This window comes from Cricetulus griseus, chromosome 7 (genome assembly GCF_003668045.3).
Source record: "Cricetulus griseus strain 17A/GY chromosome 7, alternate assembly CriGri-PICRH-1.0, whole genome shotgun sequence".
Lineage (NCBI taxonomy): Eukaryota > Metazoa > Chordata > Mammalia > Rodentia > Cricetidae > Cricetulus > Cricetulus griseus.
In genome coordinates this window covers 131,805,991-131,830,903 of record NC_048600.1, presented here as the reverse complement: position 1 = coordinate 131,830,903, position 24,913 = coordinate 131,805,991, and the positions used below count along the sequence as shown (strand labels likewise).

The 24,913-nt window shown below is 55.0% G+C and overlaps 2 protein-coding genes across 6 annotated transcripts in view; both read right to left on the bottom strand.

Moving 5' to 3' along the window:
* Window positions 1-775: 775 nt before the first annotated feature.
* Gaa (glucosidase alpha, acid) lies at window positions 776-16,172 on the bottom strand. Of its 3 annotated transcripts, none has more exons than XM_027425495.2 (20): window positions 16,024-16,172; window positions 13,353-13,930; window positions 11,962-12,107; window positions 10,463-10,628; window positions 10,292-10,388; window positions 9,883-10,002; window positions 9,687-9,805; window positions 9,472-9,603; window positions 8,295-8,405; window positions 7,619-7,732; window positions 7,263-7,347; window positions 6,661-6,778; window positions 6,086-6,219; window positions 4,535-4,686; window positions 3,887-4,035; window positions 2,884-3,025; window positions 2,326-2,484; window positions 1,902-2,066; window positions 1,521-1,673; window positions 776-1,209 (listed from the first exon to the last, which is right to left on the bottom strand). In XM_027425495.2, the coding sequence occupies exons 2-20, from the start codon at window positions 13,878-13,880 to the stop codon at window positions 1,150-1,152; spliced, it is 2,850 nt and encodes a 949-aa protein (XP_027281296.1). In that variant the 5' UTR covers window positions 13,881-13,930; window positions 16,024-16,172; the 3' UTR covers window positions 776-1,149. The 3 variants fall into 3 exon arrangements, with proteins under 3 accessions (XP_027281296.1, XP_027281295.1, XP_027281297.1); XM_027425494.2 differs by having other exon boundaries at window positions 15,896-16,034; XM_027425496.2 differs by lacking the exon at window positions 16,024-16,172 and adding an exon at window positions 14,809-14,879.
* A 986-nt stretch (window positions 16,173-17,158) lies between these two features.
* Window positions 17,159-24,913, bottom strand: part of Ccdc40 (coiled-coil domain containing 40) — a 44,736-nt gene continuing 36,981 nt past the window's right edge. For 2 of the 3 annotated variants that reach the window (XM_027425493.2, XM_027425492.2), the window contains exons 18-20: window positions 22,092-22,277; window positions 19,205-19,363; window positions 17,875-18,123 (exon numbers count right to left, since the gene is read on the bottom strand). In XM_027425493.2, the coding sequence (XP_027281294.1) occupies window positions 17,875-18,123; window positions 19,205-19,363; window positions 22,092-22,277 (594 nt within the window). Of the gene's footprint in view, window positions 18,124-19,204; window positions 19,364-22,091; window positions 22,278-24,913 lie in introns of all 3 variants that reach the window. The other variant, XM_027425491.2, reaches the window with a different exon arrangement.

Here is a 24,913-nt window from a genome sequence, read left to right as displayed (position 1 = left end):
AGCCCGTGGCTACTTGGGCTGCAGGAGCTGCCGCGTGGGACACACCAGTTCCCTCTGCTCCTTCCCTTGTTTTCTCTGGATACTTGGAGAGCCTGCCCATGTCTGTCAGCCTTTCCGTGTCGGGGAGGAAACCAGGATCCACACCATAGACAGAGGGGTGAACTCCCACAAGGAGCCAGTCAAGTGCCCCTGCTTTCTTGTACCTGCACTACTGCGAGGAGGAGGGGTGGGGCAGAACCTGTGGCAATGACTGCCCTCCCCCTCGTTCAACATCCAACAAGAGGCTCCCAGCAGGCAGAGCGACCCAGCTAGAAGGGACTCCAGTACACAGTGATCCAGTAAGACGCGGGGCTCCCGGAGTCCCTATGCTTTTGGTTCTGGAGACCACAGAAGTGGGTTGGGCGGCTGACCCACAGCCCATCACCCTGGTGACAAATTTGGTATGAGTGACACATGCCAGTTCATGCCAGATATAAAACACCTTCCTTTGCTCCAGGCTTGCCAGGGGGCCTGGGCCTGAATTTCTGGGGACAGATCTCTGCTGGGGTAGGGTCTCAGGCCCCACTCTGGGAAGCTCTTTCCTGGCTTTGGTCTCACGGCCCTGGCATGTCTCCACCAACACCTCCTTGACAGGCTCCAGCAGCACGGGCGTTCTCTTGCTAACTCAGATGGAGTGCTAGGACAGATGGCACACAAGCCTGAGGTGATGGGAGGGAGAGGCAATGCTGGGCATGACGGTGGCTGGGGATGTGGGTGACATGAAGACGTGATGTGAGAGCTGGTTCCAAATGTCCTTTTTATTTAAAATAAGTGCACTTCACATAAGTGTTTCTCAAGGCCTGTAAACCCGATGACATCACCAACTGTCTCTGTAGGGTCACAGTTGCAGTGGCTGCAAGGCCTGATGTTGGCACAGGTACAATGTCCCCATGCTGAGCTTCACATTCTCTAGTGTCAGGGATGGACAGCTGGGGACAGGCAGGGTAGCAAGCCTCACTCCCAACAGTACCTCAAGGGCAGAAGCAGCGACACAGTGGGAAAACTCAAGGGTGTGTCAGGACAGGACTCAGGTAGGTCCTTGCAGATGCCACCATCTGAAGCTTGCGCATGGCCTCACCGAGAGGCCTCTGTAAACACAGGTGTGCTCTGCTAGGACCAGTCAATCTGAAACTGCTCTCCCATGAGCAGTGAGACAGGGATGGCCAGGATCTAGAAGACAGAAAGAAAGCTTGAGTGCCAAGTGGTTCCCCTTCCCAGCCATGCTCCAGAGACAGGCATCTGATGATGGGACAGCGGGCCTGTCTCTACCAAGGAGAGGGACCAAGCCTCAGAATTAGCACCTGACTCCTTTGGGAGCAGCTCAGCCTCCATTTCTACTCTCCCTACAAGGCAGAACCCTCCCAATATATAGTGTGTCTCACAATAGCTGAACCAAGTGAGTCCCTGGGGTCCTTAGCACCCCCTCCTCCCTGCCCCGCCTCCTGGGCACAAGGACACCAGCCCCCAGCCTGCCCTCTTACCTTGCTTTCAGGGCTGTAGGTGAAATTGGAGACAGGGACACCATTGGAAAGGACTTGTGTAGGGGCTGTGGCTACTCCCAAGACGGTCACCTTCCTCAGCTGTAGGTCAGCTCCCTCCTTGGCCACGTGTACTAACTCATTCACAATGGTATCCTAGTAATGGGAAGAAAGAAAAAGTCACTAGATTGTGACATGAGCCCACCACCAGTACAGGGACTCACTAAACTTTTAGGCCAGCCCTCCTGTGTGCAGGAATGAGGGACATGCTGACCCAGGGATGGTGGCCACAGGGTTCTCTAGCCCAGTCCCTTCTTTCACCAGATCTGGACAACCCCACCCCCACGTTTCTACCTGCCAACCTGGGCAGGCACTGGGACTCACGTTCTTGGCCAAGAAGGTGACTTGTGTGTAGGCCCCACGCTCCAGAGCATCTAGGCTCTCCCCGTCATCCCAGAACAGCTCCCCATAGGCCTCGCCGCTTGCTGTTAACGCCACAGCCAGGGCCATGGGCTGCTTTCGGGATTCTGTGGTTGTGAGGCTGGGGCCCTGGGAAGAGGGTGGGTACATGTCACACACTGGACCCTGGAGACTTCCAGGACATCCATAGTGACTACGCTGGCCAAGTCCTTTCAGTGTTCCTCCATGACTGCCAGGGGTTTACCCTGACAGAGATACAGTAAAGGAAGGCAGACTGTGCCCTGTGCCTGCTCCCTGCTTCCTCCCCGCACCCCCCCCACCCAACAAAGTACCGCCTAAAGCCCATCTCAGTCCTTTCCAAGGCCCTGGAGCTGCTGCATCCGGGTACCTGCAGTGGTATGATGTATCCTGCCCTCAGGTGCACATTGATGGTATCCAGAGGGGCTTCGAGCGTCAGCCACTGCCCCTTGCTGTGCACAACAGACCTGAGGGGTGATGGCAGAGATGATGGAGGAGATGGGAGGCTGCCAAGGCCCTCCATTGGCACCTGGAGGAAGAGGTCACATCAGAAACATCCCAGGCAGCACCCAAACTACCATGCTGGTACTTGGGAGCCATGTTCTCCTGTCCCCCAGGGCTATGTGTGGTGGTCCAAAAGTCCCCGTTGAGACAATCCGGCTGTGACCCCAGGAGTGGACTCAGTGTAGGACTGAGCAGGGAAGTCCTGGCTCAGCTCGGCCTCCACGGCTGTGGGGCTCCAGACACCACCAATTCCAGCCTTCATTTCCTTGTCTAGACGTGAGGGTTATAACAAAGAGATGATTCATAAGGGATACCCAGGGAAGGGTTCAGCACGCAACTGGGACTTCAGAGCAGCATGTCACTGACAGGCCAGGAAGGCATGGCCACCTGTGACTACCCACCACTTCTGTGGATGAGGACTCACCATCTGCAGGTTGTACCACGTGCCCTCGGGGAAGTAGCCAGTCACTTCAGTTTTCCCAGGCTCAAGCACAGGTGTGATGAGCAGGGCTGATCCCCACAAGAGCTGGCGGTCCACAGACCAGGTGTTGGGATCCTCAGGGAACCTGTACAGGAGACAGGCATGAGGGCTTAGAGACTGAGGCTGTTCAGCTGTAGGGACGACCAGAAATCCAGTCTGAGAAATTTCAGGAACCAGAGCATTTTGGTTAATTGTGGCTATATGCTCTGTGCCAGAATCCAGGAATGTGCTTTTTCTTTTTTCTTCTTTTGGTTTTTCAACACAGGGTTTCTCTGTGTAGCCCTAGCTGTCCTGGAACTCATGCTGAAGACAAGGATGGCCTTGAACTCACAGCAATCCTCTTGCCTTTGCCCGGAGTGCTGGGATTAAAAGCGTGCGCCCCTACACCCACATGCCCAGCTTAACAGGAACGCTGGGGATCAACCTTGGATCCTCATGCTTGTAAAGCAAGCTCTTAACCAACTAAGCCATTCCCCACTGAATAGTGTTCAGCCATCTATGAGTCTGGAGCTTATCTGTGTGTGTAGGGAAGATGCTGACTTCTACAGAGCGAGCTGTGTGTCTTTTTACCCAAGAACCTTCTGCTACCTGCCCACTGGAGAGACCACAAGTAAGGCCTATGTGAGCAGAGCGTTCTGGGGGCATAGGTGGTACATCTCTGGCTTGTCCTCACTTAAGCCACCTCCAAGTGGATCACTTGTGACTGACTATCTCATTAGAGCTCTGTGAGCCAGCAAGCCTGGTCAGTACCCCAGCCAGTTCTCCGTACTCCAGATGTCCTGGCCCTAAGCTGAGGTCTAGGAGGCCTGAGGGCACAGGGGCACTCTGGTTACATTCAGCTGCAGCTTGCTTGGGTTGTGGGAGGAGGTTCCCTGGCACCAGCAGACTTCTGGTCAGCTGCCCAGGGACACATGTGGGCTGTCATTCCCTGACCCAGGAGACTCACTCCAGGAAGAGGGGCCGGGCCACTGTGTCCCCTCTGATATGGGCTCCATGGAAGAGAGTGTACAGGTAGGGCAGAAGGGCATAACGCAAAGTGAAGGCCTTCCTCATGGCCTGCTGTGCGGTCTCGCTGAACCTGTATGGCTCCTGAGGCTGTGTGGGCAGAGAAAACAAAGGAGATGTTCTGGTTATTTATTCGTCAACTTGGCACAAGCCGGCATCATCTGGGAAAAGGGAACCTCAATTGGGAAAAATTCCTCCACCATCCTGGCCTGTAGGCAAGTGGGGGAGATCATTTTCTTAATGACTGATATGGGAGGGGCCCAGTCTACCCTGGGTAGTACCACCTGGGTAGGTGGCCTGGGTTGTATTGAACAGCCTGCCCTGACTTCCCTTCATGACAGACTGTAAACTGAAAGAGAAACCCTTCCTGCTTTCATTCATGCTGCTGATCACAGCAACAAGAAAGGACACTAACTAGGACAGGAGGTATCTGGGCTCCTAGGCCAGGGTTCAACAGAATGTCCACCCCAAGAACCTATGGCTCCTTGGCCCCCGGGTGCGGAGAGGACAGCGTAGACTGGGCTCCTCTGGTAGGCCTGGGATTAGGCAGGACAGGGTCTTGGCAGGTGGCGGCCTGACACCCCCCTACCTTGCTTTTGTAGTCATTGTGATTCCGCATGAAGGGGTAGAAGGTCCCCAATTGGGTCCAGCGTACACACAACTCCTCAGATGTGTCTCCCAGGAAGCCACAGATGTCTGCCCCAATCAGCGGCACGCCTACCAGGTTAAACTGCAGGATATCTGAGAGTGAGGAGGCAGAGCGACACCAGGTCACCAAGACAGCAACTGGACAGTCAGGCCTGCCGGGCATGTCGAAAGTGACCTCACCATCCACCAAGAGCCTACTGGCCTCTGTGCTTCCCATCTGGGGTCAGCAACTAATTCCTAATACCTGGGACCAGCAGAGCAGACCAGAGCCCAGTGCACTGAGGCACAGGATGTGTGATCTGTGACCTTCTTTGGAAACAGGAGCTTTCCAAAGTGATGGTAACTAACGTGAAGGGGTTGTGTGGTCCTATTCTACCACACTGATGTCCTCATGAGGAAAACACCAAGTGAAGATAAGGTCACATGGGGAGAGAGTCCTGGGAGGATGAAGGCAGGTGAAGCCTGCAGCAACACAATGAGATGCCCAGGAGACCACAAGCAGAAAGAAGGGTCCACAAGGTTGTGCAAAGGGGAGTGGCTCTGCCGTTTCTTGGCTGCAGATCCAGTTTGGGCCCTGTCAATAGATGGGTTCCTATTACGTTAGCCCCCAAACGTTGTCCTCAGCTATGACAGCCTCAGGACATTAACAGACAACCCAGGGTGGCATTCCCGACTGCTCAGGGATGGGAAGGCTCCTGGTCAGCTCAGAGCCAATGCCCAGTGTCCCTCTGCTGCACTGGCTTTCTTCATATATCCTAAGAGCCAGGGAGCTGATGGCAGCCTGGGGCCCTGGAGACTTCTCTGAGTCATACCTGACCCCGAAAGCAGCTAGAACTTGGCTCAGTACTACTCAGCTCAAAGGAGAACTGAGCCCAAAAGAGAAGGGAGTAAGTTCTGACCCCAGCTCTGCAAGGCAGTTCTATGTCGGATTTCTGGCCTGCTAGGCCTGTCTGGAGTGAGCTCCAGCCCACAGGGCAAAGGCAGCCAGCTCACCTCTGAGAGCTCAGCTAGCTGGGATCCTTCATAGGTATGTGGACATATCCCACACAGAAGCTAGTCTTCTGCAAGTCAGAAGGTTCTAGACTCATAGTCAAGTCTCTCAGCTGCCCATGTGGTGTCCTGGCTCCCCTCCTTCCCTGGTCTGTTCTCCAGGGCTCCTGACTTCTCTGACCTAACGTGGGCCAATGGCATCAAATTTCTTGGAACAAAAATCAAATTCCCTTTTGCAGGTAGAGCAGGTGGTTCTGTATGTCAGGACGGGCCACTAGAGAACAACTGTGAGAGGAGATTCTGGGGCTTGTCAAGCAGTGGTCAGGGTAAACTGGACACAAGGACAGAGAAGAAAGGTGACTGACACAGGGGAGCAGGCTTCATGTCCCACAGGATATGGCAACAGGTCCCCAAACCATTTCAAGGCACTCTGCAGCGCTGAGCCCAGAACCTCAAGTCCCCCAGAAAGGACCCCAGCACCCTCCAGGCAGCTTGTACTCACCTGGCACAGAGTAAGAAAGATGCTCCCAGGAGCTCGACACATCCCCTGTCCAGTGACCAGCATATTGGCCATGGCCAGCGAAGGTTGAACGGGAGATCACAAAGGGTCGTGTTCCCCGGGTCTTCACTAGGGCCCTGAGAGGGATGGGGACAGAGAGCTGGGCTCACCTGGGTAATTCACAATTCACACCCGCTATGTGCTGGGGCAGAGCCCCAGGGCCAGTGCTGAGGGGACTAGGTCTTGAAGGAACTACTACTATTAAGGAGAAGGACAGAATAGGTTGGGAAGAGAGGCTACCACCAAAGAATGCCACCACTGTGAGCCTTGCTGAATTCATGGAGCCACTTAGGCACCATCCCCTACCAACGTAACATCTACGAGGCTGTGGAGAGAGGCTGGCTCCAACCTGGAGTGGAGAGCAGCGGCCAGTTGGGCAGGAGTGTGCAGGCATCACAGGCCCATGGGGGTCTGGGTGGCCTCGTTCCCTTCCATCCATTACCCTGATGGGAGCCAGCTGACCTCTCAGCCCCCTCTGTGAGTGCTGGGCAGGCTGGTTGGACAGGGAAAAACCTCACCTGTTGGAGGCGATGGCTTGGGTCAAGCCATACAGGTTGTGGAGGTTGTAGTGTGTGGAGAGGAACTGGCGGCTGGAGGCACAGATGGTGGCTGCCTGCAAGGCCCCGCCAACCACCGCTAGGTAAGAGGAGGACTAGTTTAGACTAGTTTCCTAGTTTCCAGGGGTCCACGTGCTCTCCTCTGCCCACATCCTCTCTGTTCAGTATATCAGCCCAGGACAGAGCCTCCTGAAGCTGGCCCACTCGCCCCATGCTGCTGAGGCATGTCACTGGACAGCTCTACTACTCCAGGGACAGAGCAGGTGGTGCCAAACATGACCCTCTGCAAACACCCAGCCTCCATGTCCACCTTCTCTTGCTTCACCCCTACCTCTGCCCATCTGAGCCCAAACCCCTTCCCCTAAGGCACTGGCTACATGTGAGAGTCTATGGCCTTGACTGTGTCACTCTCAAAGGGACCTCACGCTTCCGGTTTCTCGCCTTTGTCTTGCTGGCTGCTCTGCCTACTGTTTGCCAAAATCGAGAGCTTTACAACTTCTGAACCACAAAAGGGCACCCCTCTGGCTCAGGCCACTAACTCCAGACAGACAAACAGGGCTCACCGGGCACATAGGGTGGGTTCTCCAGTTCGTTGTCAGGGCAGCCCCACTGGGAGCCTCTAATGAAGCTGGATGGCTCGTTCATGTCCTATAAGAGGCCTAAGATGCAGAGCAGGCTGCCCCCGGGAGAGCAGGCTGGCCCAGGGAGAGCAGGCTGGCCCAGGGAGAGCAGGCTGGCCCAGGGAGAGCAGGCTGGCCCAGGGAGAGCAGGCTGGCCCAGGGAGAGCAGGCTGGCCCAGGGAGAGCAGGCTGGCCCAGGGAGAGCAGGCTGCCCCAGGGAGAGCAGGCTGGCCCAGGGACCGGGCGCACCCAAGCACGGGGCAGGGACCGGGCGCACCCAAGCACGGGGATATACTTACAATCCATATTCCATCGAAGGGCACCTGGGCGTGGAACTCAGACACCATGTCCTTCCACCAGACAAGGGTCTCAGGGTTGGTGAAATCGGGGAAGGTGCTAGATCCAGGCCATGCCTGAGTGAGAGTCCAGAGGGGAAAAACCAGTTCCACGTAGATCCCGCACCATGGCTGTGTCAGGCCTCAGCCTTGAGTGGAGCAGCAGGCTCGCTCTTAGCCAAAGCTAACAGACATCAGCAAACCTCAAGCCCAACGACAAACAAGCCGTCGCGCAGTGCCTAGGGCCTTGGAGGGCTTTGGCCTTAGGGCAGATGAAGCACCAGGAAGAAGTTAAGACAACCCATTGGACACAGCCCCAAGCCTGCCGTTCCCCCAGCCAGGGGCATCTTGGAATGGGGAGGATGGGACCCAGAACTCCCAGAAGACCTCCAGGGACGAGGACGACAATTGAGACCCCCAAGGACTCATGAAAGGTCTGCTAGGCTTGAGCTGGGCCCAGCTGCTTATGCCTGGGACCATCCCCCGCCACACACTCTGGAAACCCCAGGTGTTTGTCAGGAATTATTGCCACCCCCAGTGAGAACCCCTTATTTTCCTCTGCTCTACTGGGCATGGTGGCTTCTGAATCTGACCCTTTCCGTGGCAGCAACTCTGTCCCCCAGCCCATCCCCACACTTACCTTCCCAATTAGCGGCTGCCCAGTCGAGTTGGTGATGAACACGCCCCTCCGAAGACCTTCGTCATAGGGCCTGTAACTCCCAGCAGGGCCTGAACTGCTGATGGCAGGGTCCTGGGAAAGAAGCGGGCAGTGAGAAGGATTCGTCACAAGCCACCAGAAGAGGAACTGGAGAGGCAGAGACAGGATGGCCTGTGAAAACGGCACACAGCCGCCAGTCTGAAGAGCTGACTGGGAGCTGGAGGTGTGAGTCTGACCTTCCAGAGTTCAAGACAACTGTTTATTGTTTGCTTCTTTTATTTTTAATTTTTTTTTTTGGTGGGGTTGCTTTTCAAGACATGGTTTCTCATGTAACCCTGGCTGTCCTGGAGCTCACTCTGTAGGCCAGGCTGGCCTTGAACTCAGAGATCTACCTGTCTCTGCCTCCCAAGTGCTAGGATTAAAGGTGTGTGCCACAATGTCCAACTTACTATTTTTAATTGTGTGTGTGGTAGCCTGAATGTAATTGGCTCCCCCAAATCCCATAAGGAGTGGCACTATTAAGAGGTGTGGCCTTGTTGGAGGAAATGTGTCACTGTAGGGGCAGCCTTTGAGGTTCCCTATACTTAGGATACCACCCAGTGAGTCAGTAAAATTCCTGTTGCCTGCAAGATGTAGGATGCGTGGCTATTTTTCCAGCAGCAGCCTGCATGCACGCCGCCATGCTCCCTGCCGCCATGGACTGAACCTCTGCCACTGTAAGTGAGCCCACTCAAGTACATGTTTCCTTTGTAAGAGTTGCCGTGGTCATGGTCTCTTGACAGCAATAGTCAACCCTAACAATAGTAAACCCTAAGACTGTGTGTGTGTGTGTGTGTGTGTGTGTGTGTGTGTGTGTGTGTGTTGGTGTGCGTGAGGCCAGAAGAACCTGTCAGTCCTCTGGCGCTGAAACTACAAGGCAGTTGTGAGCTGACTGACATGGTACCAGGCACTGAACTGTTCTCTTCAAGAACAGTGTGCTCTTAACTGCTGAGCCATCTTTCCTGGGGCACACAGGCGCTCCCAGGAACCTGGACAGCAGACACTAAGCCTGTAAACCTTTAGACATTTCCATCAAAGACTCAGACAATGTCCTGGGCAAACACTGGGTGGGAGGAAGAAGCCACAGGGGAGCAGCATGGCTGCATTCAAGTCTGCTTACCAATATCATTATGTACCGCCGGCCACCTTGGTGGAGCTCTCGAACCATGTCTGGGAAGTCTGCAAACCCGTCCTGGGTGAAGGTGAAGTCCTTGCGGGTGTCCATGTAGTCCAGGTCGTTCCACTGCACATCCTACAGCAGGGATGGGAGCTGAAGCTGAGACCCAGAGTCAACAGTATGGAAGCTGGGGCTGCCCCACCCTGACTTCCACTCACCAGGGGGAAGTGTGCCCTGGTCATGTTCTCCACCACCTGGCGGACAATAGCAGTGGAGGAGTAGCCCCAGCGGCAGAGGTGGAAACCCAGGCCCCAGTATGGCGGCATGAAGGGGTATCCTGCAGGCCAGCATAGTAAGTGAGCAGGGAGTGGGGGCAAGGGTTAGGGGCTGGGGGTCTGAGGTCAGTGGCCCTACCCACAACTTCAAGGTACTGCTGCACAACGCTCTTGGGCTCTGGGCCTAGGAACACGTACACATCCAAGATCCCACCTGTTGACCTCCAGGTTAGGGCTGGGCTGGGCTGCAGGACCACATCTGGAAGAAAGTGGCTTAGGCTCAGGAACGAGTCCCCCACAGATATAGAGTGTGGCTCTTCCAATATGAAGGCTGGAAGATGCCCACAGGGTGGGAGCGGAACAGCTGTTCTCAGCCACTTAGCAAGGCCGGAAGGACACAGAGCAGATGAACTTAGGGAGGGAGGCATGAGCAAGGTGTGAGGACTCTGCTCACTAGACTCTCTCCATCTGAGGTCCCTGGAGACAGGCACTCAGCCTCAGGCTCTCCCACTGAAGGACAACTAAGGAGTCCCAGTCTGGTGACTCACCCATGGCATTGCTGTTCAGCAGGAAGACACCATGAGCCAAGCCACCATCCTCCAGCACCAGGTAGAAAGGGTGTGACCCATAGAGGTTGGTACCTGGCTGGGATGACAAGAGACAGCATCTCGCACCCAGGACCCCAGCCTGTACAGTCCCGCCTTCTGCTCATCTCTTACCGAGGGTGGCACGTCCCGGTTCCAGAGGGTGACCCGAGTCCATTCAGTGCTGAGCATGAGTGGGCTCAGGTGCTCAGCGAGGCCAGTGATGTGCGGGGAGGGCAGTGATGTGGACAGCTGCAGGAACTGGTCAGCAAAGAACAGCGGAGCCACGGTAGTGTTCAGCCTGTGGGCAGACACCAGGCTACCTTGGACCCCAGGCCACACAAACCCAGGATGACAGGTCCTCCAGTGGGAAGGCTTGGGGAGTGGCAGAGTGGCCTCACCAACTCTGCATCAGGCCAACCCGGGGACAATGGCCGCATAGAGACCAACAACTCTCAACACCTGAAGACAATGGGGAAGCCACAGCGGGCATGCTCAGAGGGCCACAGGTCAGAGGACACAGTGGCATAAACAAACATGAGGTCCTGTCAGGGAGACATGAGCCCTAGAGGGACACAGACACAAGAGAGGCTGGCGGCAGGGTGCTGGAGCCTCGCTCTGTCTCCTGCCAGCCCTTCATCTGGGCCTGTGTTCCTGTAAGTGCTATGATGTCTGTGATAACACTGGTTCGTTACAGAGATGAAGCAAGTTAACAGTAGAGTGCATGGTAAGAGAAGTGTATTTGAGCCCAGGCAGTGGTGGCACACGCCTTTAATCCCAGCACTTGGGAAGCAGAGGCAGGCGGATCTCTGTGAGTTTGAGGCCAGCCTGGTCTACAGAGAAGTGTATTTGATAAATAGAAGTAAGGCCACTAGGCGTGCCACCTGCAGGGGTGCCACTGTGGACTGGATCCAGGTCTTTCCTAGCTCCACAGGGCAGAGCATCCTTTATAGTGAGAAATGCCGGACAGTGTAGGTGCCAGACACTGCTGCTGTAGCAAAGTCATCCCCACACACTGCCAGCATCATCCTCACTGGGAAGCCACAGAGGGAGCCTTGGAGACCCAGTGTAGAAGCCACCAAGCCAAGGCCTGGGTGAACATTCAACAGTGGGTCACGATGTGTGCTTGGTGGTCCACCAACAGGGAAGAGAGGGCTGTGAGGGTTGGGTTTGTCAACTTGATACAAGTTAGGGCCATCTGGGAAGAGTGGCTGACTCTCAATTGAGGAAATACTTCCATCAGATTGGCCTGTAAGCAATCCTCTGGGGGCATTTTCTTCACAGCACACCGTAGGTGGTACCACCCCGGGGCTGATGGTCCTGGGTTGGATAAGAAAGTAAGCTAAGCAAGCCAGTGCACACATTCCTCCATGGCCTCTGTGTGAGTTCCTGCCTGTAGGTTCCTACTGGGTTCCTGCCCTGACTTCCTGGTGTGACAGAGTGACCTAGGAGTCGTGAGACAAAATAAACCCTTTCTTTCCCAGGTTGCTTTCGCTCGTGGTATTTATCAGAGAAATGGGAAACAGGTTAACAGAAGAGCCAGGGATGAGGCTGACGCCGGAAGTTCTGACCCTGAGGGGCCACCAAGCCCTGTCAACCCAGGGTAGGGTCAAGGTTCCAAGCACCCAACTCACAGCACCCGGCCATCCAGCTTCCTGCGGACAATCACTCCAAAGGGCTCCTCTGAGAATTCCACACTATAGAGTTGGGATGGTGCCCGGCTCAGGACACGAGGGGTCTCCATGGGCACTTCGTAGCGCTTATTAGCAGGATCTTTGATCTAGGAGAGAAGAGCAAGTGGTACTCAGAGCCAGGTGCCCCTCCTTGATGGCTCCTCCCCCAAGGCCATCCCTTAATACCCCAGGAGACACAGCTTCAGGGTAGTCAGTCAGTCCCGGTCCCTCCCAGGGTAGCTGCATACTGTGTGTAACCCTTCCCCAGCCACATAACTGGAGGGAAGGAGACCGCCCTGAGGCTGCCAAAGGCAGAACACTCATTGAACTTCAGATAAGCAGTAAATAGTTCTCTGTGTGGTTTCCCCCCTTGCTTTTAATTAATTAAATTTTGGGGCAAGGACTCATTCTGCATCCTGGGCCAGCCTAGAACTCACTACGAAGCCTAGGCTGACATTTCACTCACAGAAATCCTCTTGCTACAGCCTCCTAAATGCTGCAATTACAAGCATGGCCACTTTTAAAAATGTATTTTCACTGCTGGGGATCAAACTCAGGCCCTGAACATGCCAAGGGCACACTCTACCACTGAGCGATGATACGCCAGGCCCCACAGATAGCTTTTTATTTTTTTATATTTATCTCTGTGTACACACAGGCAGGCAGGCAGGCAGGCAGGCAGGCACGCATGCTCGCACACACGCACGCACACATCTGTGGAAGTCCAAGGTTGAGTGCTTGTCTTATCACTCACCAGCTTGCTTAGGCTGGTGGCGTGTGAGCTCCAGGGATCTCCTGGGGCTCCAGGTGTGTGGTGTCATGCTCGACTTGCTACACAGGTGCTGGGGATCCGAACCCAGGCCCTGGCTTGTACAGCAAGCACTTTACCCAGTGAGCCATATCCCCAGCTCCCACAGTTTTTAGCACAATGATGTCCCCAGTACTATACAGTATAGCCTTATATTAAAACCACAAAATCACCCTCCACAGAAGCAGGTTGCTGAGGACACTGTGAAGAAACACAGATGAAGAAAATCCCTGCTGTCTGCAAGTGGTCAGTACTGAAGCCACCACTGGGGACATCCCGAGGAATGGCTGAGGTGTCACCTCCTGAGAGAGGCTCGTTACCCCACCTGTGCCTGCCTTCTAGAGCCTCTGTCACCACTCTTCTCACACCTGGTAACCTAGTAGGGTCGTCTACAGTGTTACTACACACATCCTCAGAAAAATGTGTCACCAGTCTACACACCTATCCTCTGCTCAGCCTGGCCCATCTCTCTGCCTGGGGCTTTCTTTCCAAAGGCCCTCCCGCTGACCCAGCTCCATCCAGGGTCTACCATGCCCACACCCACCATAAAGTGCAGGCGGCTCTCCGTCTCCATCAGCACATCTAGCTGTAAGCTCAGCACATCTTTTGGGAAGAAGGTCGGGCTGGTACGGGTCAGGGTGGCTGTGTACCCCATCTCTGTGGAGCTCAGGTTCTCTAGCCGGTAGCTTGGGTAGGTGGGAGGGAAGAAACACCAGGGTTGTCCCATCAGCACCTGCCCTGCTGGGACATAACAGCAGCCACGGGCCTCGCACTGTTCCTGGGAGATGCCCTTGTCTGGGGCACAGTCAAAGCGGTTGTTGGGGGGCACATCACACTGTGTGGGCACTGCTGTGGGCTGCTCAGGGTGCTCCCGGATGTGCTGGGGCCCAGGCCGGTAACCTGCCCGATGGTGAGGTCTAAAAGTCTTCTGCAGTCCTAGAGAGGACTCAGGAGGCTCTTGGGGAAACAGCAGGAAGTCACGGAGCATGAGATGACCCAGAATGACAGCAGAAACCAAGGAGACGAGAGTGCAGGCCCCGATCAGGGAGTTGGAGCAGGGCGGCTTCCTCATGTTCACTGTGAAAGCCTATTGGCCCACACAGCATGAGCAGTTCTGGAGGCCTGAGGAGAGGAGGAGCCAGTGTCAGTGTGGGTAGAGGCCAGAGGTCCGTGGGTGCATTCTCAGAGCAGCATGCACACACACTGACAGTGGAAGCAGGCAGCCTGAGCATCTCTGTCCACAGCAATGGTGAGGAAGGCAGAGGGCCTGCTGCAGACATGGGCCCCATAGCTCTGTACAAACAGATGCAAAAGGGAGCCAGGACTTACCCAGAGGTCTCCTGTGTGAGAGAAAAGGGGTGAGCAGGAAGGCTACAGAGCCACCAAGTCAAACCCCAAGAAGAGGAAGAAAGTGAGGGGATGAAGAGCCCAGGTCACAGGGTTCTCAGGCTACAACTGGCCACAGAGGAGTGGGGAGCCTTCCGGAAATGGGGTCTGGGCAGAAGCTGGGCTCATTTCAAGACATGGTGGCCACAGGGAGGGGCTTGGCACAGCAGGAGTTACTAAGGTTCTCTGGGTCACCAGACACACTCAAGAGACAGCAGCCTGGTTGCAGAAGGGCCAGCTGTGGATATTCTGACCAGCACTTGGGGCTCACCTGTGGCACTGGTGAGTCGGGGCTCTCCAGGTTGGCAGTTAATTTTTTACCCATAATACCTGTGACTTTCTTTCTCCTGCTAGTGACTCCCCAGGGGTGTGTGTGGGGGGGGGTGTTGAGGGGTGAACTACAACCCAATTCAGTTCTGATCTATCTTCAATCAGAGCAGACTCCTCAAGGCTTGGGGCCCTACCATACCTAGATGCCAGCTACAAATCCCAGGCTGCCACCAGTGCTTCTGTGGGCCGGCTATCAACCTGACGGTTCCGAGGACCCCTGTACCAAGTTTGGAACCCACTGGACTATCTCACAGAACTCAGAAAAGTGCTTCACTCACACTTACTGTTTGTTTTGAAAGCTGTAACTCAGGAACAGCTGGATAGAATTAATGGGTTGGGAACAGGTGGAGTGCCCCTGCAATGTGAGTACCAATTAGCCAGCGTTGGTGGCTCTCTGAACCCATGTGGTTGCCATTTTGAATTAGGGTCTGCAGTAGCCCAGGCTTGCCTTAAACTTGCTGTGAAGCCAGGGGTGACCTTGGATTCCCGCCACCCCCTCCCACATGCTGTTTTCTGGCGCTGGCGATGACGCACGCAGCTCTGTTTAGTTCTGTGGACCTTCCATTACGCAGACACGAGTGACTGATGAAATCGGTAGCCACGGTGAGCGATCTAGGCGTCTGGTGGGGGTTGGAATGCCTGGGAGGGCTGAAGTTTCTGGCCCTCCCATCATACCTAGTTTTTTATGGTGCCCGGCGGCCATAAAGCTACTAAGGATCTCAGCCCCCGACTAGCAATAGAAAGACAGTTAAACACCGGCGCCCAAGCATGAACCAGAGACCATTTGTCTTCACTGCAGAGTCTCAGCGCCACCTGGCCCTTGCCGACACATGTGACACTCATGATTCAGCATCCAAGGACAACCACAGGCTCGGGGGCTGCGTGGGAATCTGCATCTTCCAGAACCTTCCAAGGAGGCCCCCGGGGCGCAACTGAGCAATACCTACATCAGAACAAAGCCCCAGAAGCCAGAAACCAGACCGCTTAGGCCCGTTCTCTGGCTCCACGATTTAGAGAAAACAAACAAACAAACAAACTGGAAATGGGGAAGGAACTAAAGGTCAGACGCCAGGGCTGATCTGGAGGCCCAGGCTTGCTCCCTGCAGAGCTGCTGGATCCGCGGCGCCACCCGTGGCGCAGGCAGCGCCCAAACCCAGCTTTCGGACCCCGGGCGCGGTCTGTCCGTGCCTCAGTTTCCCCCTGCGACACTGACACACAGAGCTTTGCCCGCCTAGCCCTGAGGGCACGAACTAGAATCCCGGGCTTTGCCAGCGGTGTTACTGAAGTCACTCGGGCCCGCGGCTGCCCGAGTCGGGCCGGGGGTCCGGGGTCAGGGGCCGGGGATCGGGGATCGGGGTCCGGGGGTCCCACCTATCTCCGTTTCTCTGCTCGATTCTCCCAAGCAGGAACTCACTGACAGTCGGGCCGCGTGCCTGAAGGAGGCCGCTCCTGCGGAGGCCCTCGGGCCTGCGACCCCGCCACCAGCAAGCCCGGCTCACCTGCGCAAACGCCCGCCGCGCTGCAGACCCCCGAGCGCAGCGCGACAGACAGCGCGGGTGGATCATGTGGTCCGAGGGCGGGGCGGGCTCGCTCGCTCGCCCGCCCGCGCGGAGCACGTGACGCGGGCCCCTGCGTAGGCGCCGGAGTCCAGGCGCGCGTCCTCGCTGCGCCCCCTAGTGGCTGCGGGCGACAGAGCGCGCAGGTGTCGGGGCCGGGTGACAGGGACGATGCAGACACCAGCACCCAGGCCATCCTCTCAGAAGCTTCAGTGGGAGATGAAAACCAGCGCAGACCAGCTTGCTCGATGGGGAGGAAGGAGTCAAAACACGTGATCACACAGAAAACCACCGCTGGCGGAAAACGTTAAATGGCCCGAGACTTTTGACGTTAGATGGCCACAAATTGGGTGGTGGTGCAGGCATCTGACAGAGGCAGGAGGATTGCCAGTTTGAGTCCAACATAGGACACCTGTTGAGACCCAGTTTCAAAAACCAAGGTTGGCAGGCAAGGGATGTAGCTAGGGGCAGAGCACAGGCCTACTAACGCGTGCAAGGCTTCCGTTTCCTCTTGCAGGAGAGGCATTGTGCCCTCTGGCCGTCAGACTTTTGAAACAATGGACCTCAAGAAATTAAAACCACGACCCCCCAGTCCCATGCTGGGGCAAGGGGGGGTTCCTGAAGGGACACTGCACGCAGCTCTGGCAGCTAGTGCCAAGGGGCCAGTGGTGGACTGGACCTCACCTTGGTGGAGGCTGCTTAGCCATTCAGACCTCCTGCCCTATGCAGAGCTAAGCCTCACATCAGGACCCTCAGAGTGGGTGATGGCCCATTATTTGTTCCTCTTCCCACTGTGGCCACATTCTCACTGTTGTCTCCGACTGGCACTGATGACAGCCAGCTCAGCCTAGTTTCTTGGGGCTGCCAGACTCCGAATCGGAAAACAAACTCTATAACAAGCAAGTGGTTGACACACAGCAGACTTAACTTGCAAGTACTGAAGGAGAGGGGCCAGACCGGCAGTGCTGTTAGTGTGTCCCAGGCAGAGTGGGTGGGGTGGGCGTGGCTGGGGGGGTCTCCTGGCCTCTTGGCTGTTTTTGTATTTCATTGTTAGGATGAACACGTCTAATTCGTTTGACCAGAAGCAGCTTTCATAAATTTTATTTCTCTGCTGCAAAGTTTAAAACTGGAATTATCCCACAGGACATTTTCTATTTCACATCTACAGAAGCAAACAGGCAGCTGGTGCTCAGAAACCCAGGGGCGGGGGCAGAGATGGAGAGAGAGGTCAGTGGGTGACCTCTCCTTGGGATCCTGGGGTCCTTAGCTTTGATCTTTGGGTTTCAATCTATTTTAATGCTTCCTGGGAGGTAGGGGCTGTAGGGGCTGAGCTTTCTGTTGGGTGTGTGGGGGGGAACCAGAATGAAGGTAGCTTGTGGTTTCACATGGGCTGAAGCAGTCTACCTTGTTCCTGGCTTCCTTGGGGTCCTGGCTCCCTTACTTGTTCCACAAAACCCAGGGCCTGTCCCAGGTCAGTGTGATGGGTTTCGGCTGCACTGTGGAACTGCCGACAGACAGAATGGTCTTTACCTAGATGGGTAAGCCCAACAGGACAGAGTGGCTACTGATGCCCAGGTAATGCCCCTGCAGGCTGGCATGTTCACCGCAGCAGATCAGGAATGCTGAATTGCACCTGTTGTCAACAGTGGGGTGGCTGTGACTCCTACAGGTCTGGCTTGTCAGTGTTTCTTAGGTAGGGTGTCATTCTAGGGGACACACGGCTTTTCAGAACATGGGGGGGGATTCCCTGGCTGCCCTTCTGGGCAACCTTGGCAGGTGTGGGCCAAGTGATGTTTAGGAGGGGTCTGGGGACTTCAGCCGGCTGGAGACCTTCTGATGAACTTTGTGTAGCACCTCCCGGTACTGGGGGTAGTCTTCCTGTATCTGGGAGAGGACAGAGTTGAGCTGGACCAGCCGGATGTCCAGCTTCTTGCGTTCCTGCAGCTGGGTCTTGCTGTTTCGGTATAGGAACACATACTTCCCATCAATTGCAGCCTGCAGGTTCTTGGCACGCGTCTGCATGGCCACAATCTCCAAAAGGTTCTGGGTGGGAAAGAGACCCTGTGTCAGTGTCCAGAAGTCAGGAGGACCCCTGTCCTCTACTTAGACTAGAGGGAATGGCAAAGAGGAGAGGTGTTCTTGAGAGGACCCAGTCAAGTCTCTGGACTCAAGGGAAGGGGCTTGCACCCCCAGGCAGGAGGCTTGCTCACCTCTGGGGGAGGTGTTTTGGCTGCTGAGTGGTGCTACATGCTCTCCTGAGACCTTGCAGTCCTCTTAGATTCATACCACAGCCAGCCCAGCTGGAAATCCCACTGGGGAACTTCTGAATTACATGCAGACTCAGACAGACAATGGGATTCAGGTTTGCTGTGCCCTCCAGTCTACCTTTGATGCTGTGTTCCATGCTGCCCCATAGCCAGGAGGGATTCTCCCTGATTGCAGGTCACCCTTAGCCCTAAAGCTTCACACTATCTATCTTCCAGGTTCGGACCCTGCTCCTTCCAAGGCGTGGTACATTCTGGGCAGACCCGTCTTGGCCAGGCTACTCCACCTACCTGAATGGCTTCTTCCTCTTCTCCCATCTCCTTGAAGCCTCCACTCATACATGTTTCTTTCTTTCTTTTTTGGGGGGAGGGTTCGAGACAGGGTTTCCTGTGGCTTTGGAGTCTGTCCTGGAACTAGCTCTTGTAGACCAGGCTGGTCTCGAACTCACAGAGATCCGTCTGACTCTGCCTCCCGAGTGCTAGGGTTGAAGGCGTGCGCCACCACCGCCTGGCTCACACATGTTTCTTACATGGCTCCCCTCAAAAATTCAACCCCTTGACTTTACTCGGAGGCCCTGACATCTCAAGAATGTAATCTTCAATTACAGGGGGTTTTGCTTCTATTCAGTTGCCCAGGCATCCAGAATGGTGCCCAGCCAATGACTGGTAGAGATCAAAATATATGGTGTGACCAAATTCACGAGGGACGTCAACGTGAGAAAGGTGAGCAGTGGTGGTGTCATCACCAGCTGAAGATGGGCCTGGCCCCGAGGAGATCTTCATGTGGGACACAGCTTCTCCTGGGGTGCTCGCCCCTCTGTCTGGGCGCTTCAGGCCCAGAGACCTCCAGAGAGATTTACCTGCCGTTTGAGACTTGTGAGCTGGCTGATCTCTCCTTCCAGGACGTCTAAGTCACCCTGCATCTTTGACAGGGACTGCTGCTTCTCCTGAAGGGAGCTGCTCAGGAGTTTTTGAGTTTCTTCTAGTTCTGAGATAGTGTTGCCGCAGTCTTCTGTGGCCTAGGAGAAAAACAGGACCCGATGGGCTCCCGCATCCAAGTCACTTAGCAGACAGAGGCATCCGGCTAAGCGCCAGTCACTTGCCTCGGAGTACTTGTTCTTGGGGGTGGGGGTGGGGTTCCTGTATTAGTCACGTTTCTATTGCTGTGATAGAACGTCATGCATGGTCAAGGCGACTTAGAGAAGGAAGGATTTATCCGGGCTCACAGTTTTCCAAAGGGATCAGAGCCCATGGTGGCAAGGCATGGTGGCTGGAGCAGAAAGCTGAGGGCTCATGTCTTCTAACCACAAACACAAAGCAAAGAGAGAGACTAGAAATGGTGCAAGTCTTTAACCTCTCAAAGCCTGCCACCACTGACACTTTCTTCGGCAAGGCCACACCTCCAAAACATCCTCCAAACAATGCCACCAACTGGGGACCAAGCATTCAGATGACCTGGGGACATCTCATTCGCACCACCACAGTTCCCAAAGAGGAATCCGATAGCCACAGACCATATAGAAGGTATGGAGAGAGAGAGAGAGAGAGAGAGAGAGAGAGAGAGAGAGAGAGAGAGAGTGTGTGTGTGTGTGTGTGTGTGTGTGTGTGTGTGTGTGTGTGTTAGTAGCCTATGAGACACCAGGTCCCTGAGGCCCACGATGCCAGCTAGGGAGACTGTGACTTCGAAGACGACATGGGGGAGGCAGTCTGTGGAAGTCCGTGCTCTGAAGGAGCACGGTGACTCGAGGACCAGGGTCAGCACTGCAGTCTTGAACCAGGAAGGGATGAGTCTGTGTGGGAAGTGTAAGGAAGGATGGTAGGAGTGGGGTGACTGACAGCGGGGTGGGGTTCCTCTGCAGAGCCCCAGTGGGGCATGGTGTTTCTGGGAGTGTTTGCAGCAGGGTGTCAGGGACGAGGCTGGGGCCATCAGGGGACATAATGTTACCGTGACAAGGATGTCACTGGTAGTGTTTGGTGGCTGACTCAGGGCTGAGTAATGGTGGCGAAGAAGAAATAGTAACCCTGTTTCCTTCCTAGGAACACAGAACTTGGGGGGGGGGGACTACTGATGGGTGGAGGAAAGGGCCCCATTTGTGGCTTGATGGTGGAGACCATGGTGCATGTGGCCAGTGGGATGCTGGGCTGACTCACACCTGGTTGAGGCTGTGGGGCAGAGAGGGCAGAGGTGGGGGCTGAGATGGTGGCCAGGGCAGGTGGAGAGGTCAGGTGTGCCAGAAGCCGAGGAAGGAACAGGAGAGACAGGCAGGTGTAGCGAATGGGCTGAGAAAGACCACTCTGCCCCCAGCTCTGGAAGCTTCCAGTCACAGCCACATGAATGATCTGTTTCACTGATCTTTTCCCACACGGGATGTAGCCCACAGAGGCTTCTCATGATCTGTCCGTCGTGACACAGGGTCTCTTGTCTAGGTCTGAGTGGTGGGCTCGTAGGTGTGTGTCATTTGTCCTGAAACTATGGGGACTGTCCTGGTACTCTGTTTGCTTCTCTGTATGACTCTATAAGGTGGACTCCACAGGTCAGTAAGCTGAAGCAGACAGGTGGGACAATATGCCCCAGTCATGAGGGGAATGGTGGGGCCGAGGCCACACCCCCAGGTGTCCTTAAGGCCATCACACCATATATAGCTATGGTTGCTGTTACACTTAGCCATCTGGTTCCCCAGGGAGTGGCTACTGTTCCTATTTCTCCCTTGACTTGAGGGGTGTGTCTAGTCCTCTCTTAGGGAGGAGGGAGCTGCAGATTTGAGTGGTGTGTGTCTAGTCCTCTCTTAGGGAGGAGGGAGCTGCAGATTTGAGTGGTGTGTGTCTAGTCCTCTCTTAGGGAGGAGGGAGCTGCAGATTTGAGTGGTGTGTGTCTAGTCCTCTCTTAGGGAGGAGGGAGCTGCAGATTTGAGTGGTGTGTGTCTAGTCCTCTCTTAGGGAGGAGGGAGCTGCAGATTTGAGTGGTGTGTGTCTAGTCCTCTCTTAGGGAGGAGGGAGCTGCAGATTTGAGTGGTGTGTCTAGTCCTCTCTTAGGGAGGAGGGAGCTGCACACCTGCATCAGCCTGTCTTCCCACCTACTCTTGAGTTTTTTTCATGGCTCTTCCAGGATCCTCAGAGGCTGTTTCTGTGAGCAGGAAGTGGGCCCCGGCAGTGGACCCAAGGCAAACTACCAGTGACAGGGCCAAGGACAGTTTGGGCCAGTGTGCTTGGAAACACCTGTCCAGCACAGCCACTCTGACAGATGCTGCTCTTCGCCACGCAGGGCCTGACACATCTCCCTTCCCAGACAGGGGCCACAGCCCAGAAAGACGCAGCAGTGTGTGCCACTAGTGTGGGAGGGACTGTTCCATTCAGAGCTCTCTCTCCTCTCCTGATTCTCCTGTCACAGATGTGACACGGCACCAGTGACCTCAACTGCAGGAATGTGGAGCAGGGGATGGGTGGCTCTACAAACTGTGATCCAATGTCTTTCGCCTTCCTATGTCCCTCAGAGTTGAGTGGACGAGCCAGAGCGGGCAGGCGGTTCCTCTGTGTCCTGGTGGCATGACAAGGTGGGAGCAAGTGCCTCGGGCCAGCCCGTGGGGATGGATGGAGATCCATGCTGACCATGTGCAGTGAGGAAAAGTGAATCCTGGCATGTGCCTGTGTCCCACCTCTAATGCAGACATGCAGCCCGGCCAGGGACACACACACACACACGTCTGGAGCGTTTCTGGGTCACGGAAGCAGAGGCAGTGCAGGCCATACCTTGTGAACCTCCCTGATCTTCTTCCGAAGCTCATTCTGATGTAAGTGGAAGTCTGTCCTGGTGACAGGCTTGTCCTTCTTGCTCTGCCCTTGGGACTGCATCACCATGGTCTCCCTGCGGGCCACAGCCATCTCCATTTCATGGATCATCTTCTCCTGCTGCTTCATTAGCTGTCCGTGCTTGACCTGGGGGTACGACATGGAGGGGCTGGGCAGGACACAGCTTAAGTGAGAGTGGTCAGCCCACCCTCCCTGGCTTGTCTGCCTTTGACCCTGGCCAGTGAAGGGTCAGGGATGTAGAGAGGGCCACAAGGAGTCTGGGAGACAACACACACGGATGGGAAAGTTACTGGATGTTCTTGGAAGGCAGTATAAAGGGACAGTGAGGGCAGGAGGAGGGGGAGGAGAGGAGCATGCCAGGTCCAACGGCAGAGGTGTCGAGAGGGTGGGTGGGTCTGTCTAGAAGTGGGCGTTTGGCTAGCAGTGTCATCGCTAGGTTAACTGGTTGGTTGTGACAAGACAGTGACACTGGCAGAAACTGGGTGGGTCTGTGGACAGCGGCTGAGGGCCTCGGTGTGTGTACACGGACTGTGGGGTGCTGAGGGCTGGGGTGTGTGAGCATGGACTGTGGGGGGGGTGCAAGGAGACTTTCTAGACTCACGGGAGCATTTGTAGCTGGACCCTTGGGCCTGTTGGTCAGCCAGTGCAATTAATCAGTGAGCTCTTGGCCAATGAGATACCCTTTCTCAAAGGAAGTTACCAAACTTCCTGAGGATGTCCTCTGTTACACACACACAAACACACAAGAGTGCACACACAAACACACGAGTGCTCACACACAGACATGCATAAACAGACACACATAAAACAAAACGAAATAAAAGGGCAATAAATAAATGTCAATGGTTGACAACATCCAGACTGCAGAGATTGGTAGGGACATGACCCTGTCGTGTGACAAGTGCAGAGGCAGGCGAATCTCTGTGAGTTCGAGACCAGCCTGATCTACAAGAGCTAGTTCCAGGACAGCCTCCAAAACCACAGAGAAACCCTGTCTCGAAAAACCAAAAAAAAAAAAAAAAAAAAAAAAAAAAAAAAAAAAGCGATCTGACAAGCCCCCTTAAAGTTGGCCACTTACACATAACCTTTGATAATCTAGATTTCAGGAGGTGGGGATTGCAACATATTGACTTTTATGTGTCCATTTGATTGGCCTAAGGGCTGCCCAGATAGCTGGGTGTATCGGGAGGAAGTCAGGGGCTATCAGCGTGCTCAGTGTTGTGTGCACTAAGTAGACACACCCCTCCAGTGGGGGTGCCTGGGAAGCTGGTGGAACATGTGGCCCCTCATGGCTGGGGTGGCATGCTTTCCATGTTGGAGCTGATGTGTTGGGCTGGAGCTCACTGCCTGCCCTTCTTAGTCTCTGGGTTTGGGGTGGCACACAGTGTGGGCCCTCCCAGGTCTCTTTTGGGCCGTCGCTGTGTGCAGGCGCATTACTGACCCAAGGAAATGACTTTAAACACATCTTGTTGGGTATGCTTCTCTGGGGGAACCCTCACTGGTTCCGAAAAACTCCACTCAGTGCAGAAGGAACCAGGCATGGGGAAAGCGACAGACAGATCTACCACCACAGGAGGCACCATGTAGCAGGGACTTGTGGATGGAACATGCCTTGGGTGGCTGAGAAGAGGTTTCTGCGCTAAGCCAGATGGAGGTGAACAGCCAGATGAATGAACCTCACACCACTAACTTATCCAACATCAATTATCAAGCATCCTGGGGGGGGGGGCGAGAGTTGGCTCAGTCGTTAAAGAGCACCTGCTGCTCTTGAGGAGGCCCTGAGTTTGGTTCCCGGCACCCGTGTCAGGAAGATTACAACGGCCTGTAACTCCAGCTCCAAGGGAAGTTGATGCTTCTTCTAAACTCCTCGGGCTGTACTCCTGTGCACATACCTCCCCACCCCACACAATTAGAAACAAATAACAAAAGAAGTATCTAAGACAGGCTCTTGCTTTGTAGACCTGGCTGTCTTGGGAACTCACTCTGTAGACCAGGTTGGCCTTGAACTCATGGAGATCTGCCTGCCTCTGCCACTTGAGTGCTGGGATTAAAGGAGTGCACCACCCCACCCCCACAGGGCCTGGTTTACAGTTCTAAGAGATACAGTCCACCATGGCTGGGAACGGAGCAGGGGCTTGGCCGGGTGGTCCCCCTGCATCACAGCCAGCAATGAGTGCTGTGGCTTCCTTCTCCTTTGCTGAGTCCAGGATTTATAGGTCCTCAGAGAGTGGGGCTCACAGTCAGGTGGCCCTTGCAACTTCAATAGCCTAATCCAGATTAACCCCGCACAGGCATGCTAAACTAATCTAGTTGACACCTCACAGGGTGTCCAGACATTGTCCTTGGGCGACTGTAGATCGCTCAAACTGACAATCCCTCATGCTGTGGGTCAAATCCTGGGCCTTGAACATGCAACACGAGTGTTTCACTGCCAAACGACATCCTAGCTCAGCTCATGCCTGAGAACTAAGAGTAGCCAACAGCCTGAGGCCGTTCCATAATAAATGCAATTGGAAAAGCACGCCACTGTAGTTAACTGATCTGTTTTTTATTTAACATTTTACTTTCTGTGCATGGGTGTCTTGCCTGCATGTGTGTCTGTGCACCACATGGATGCCTGGTGCCTGTGAAGGCCAGGAGAGAACATGTGATCCATGGGACTGGAGTTACCGATAACTGTGAGCCGACACCTGGATGCTGGGAATCAAACCTGGGTCCTCTGGAAGAGCAGCCAGAGCTCTTAACCGCTGAGCCGTCTCTCC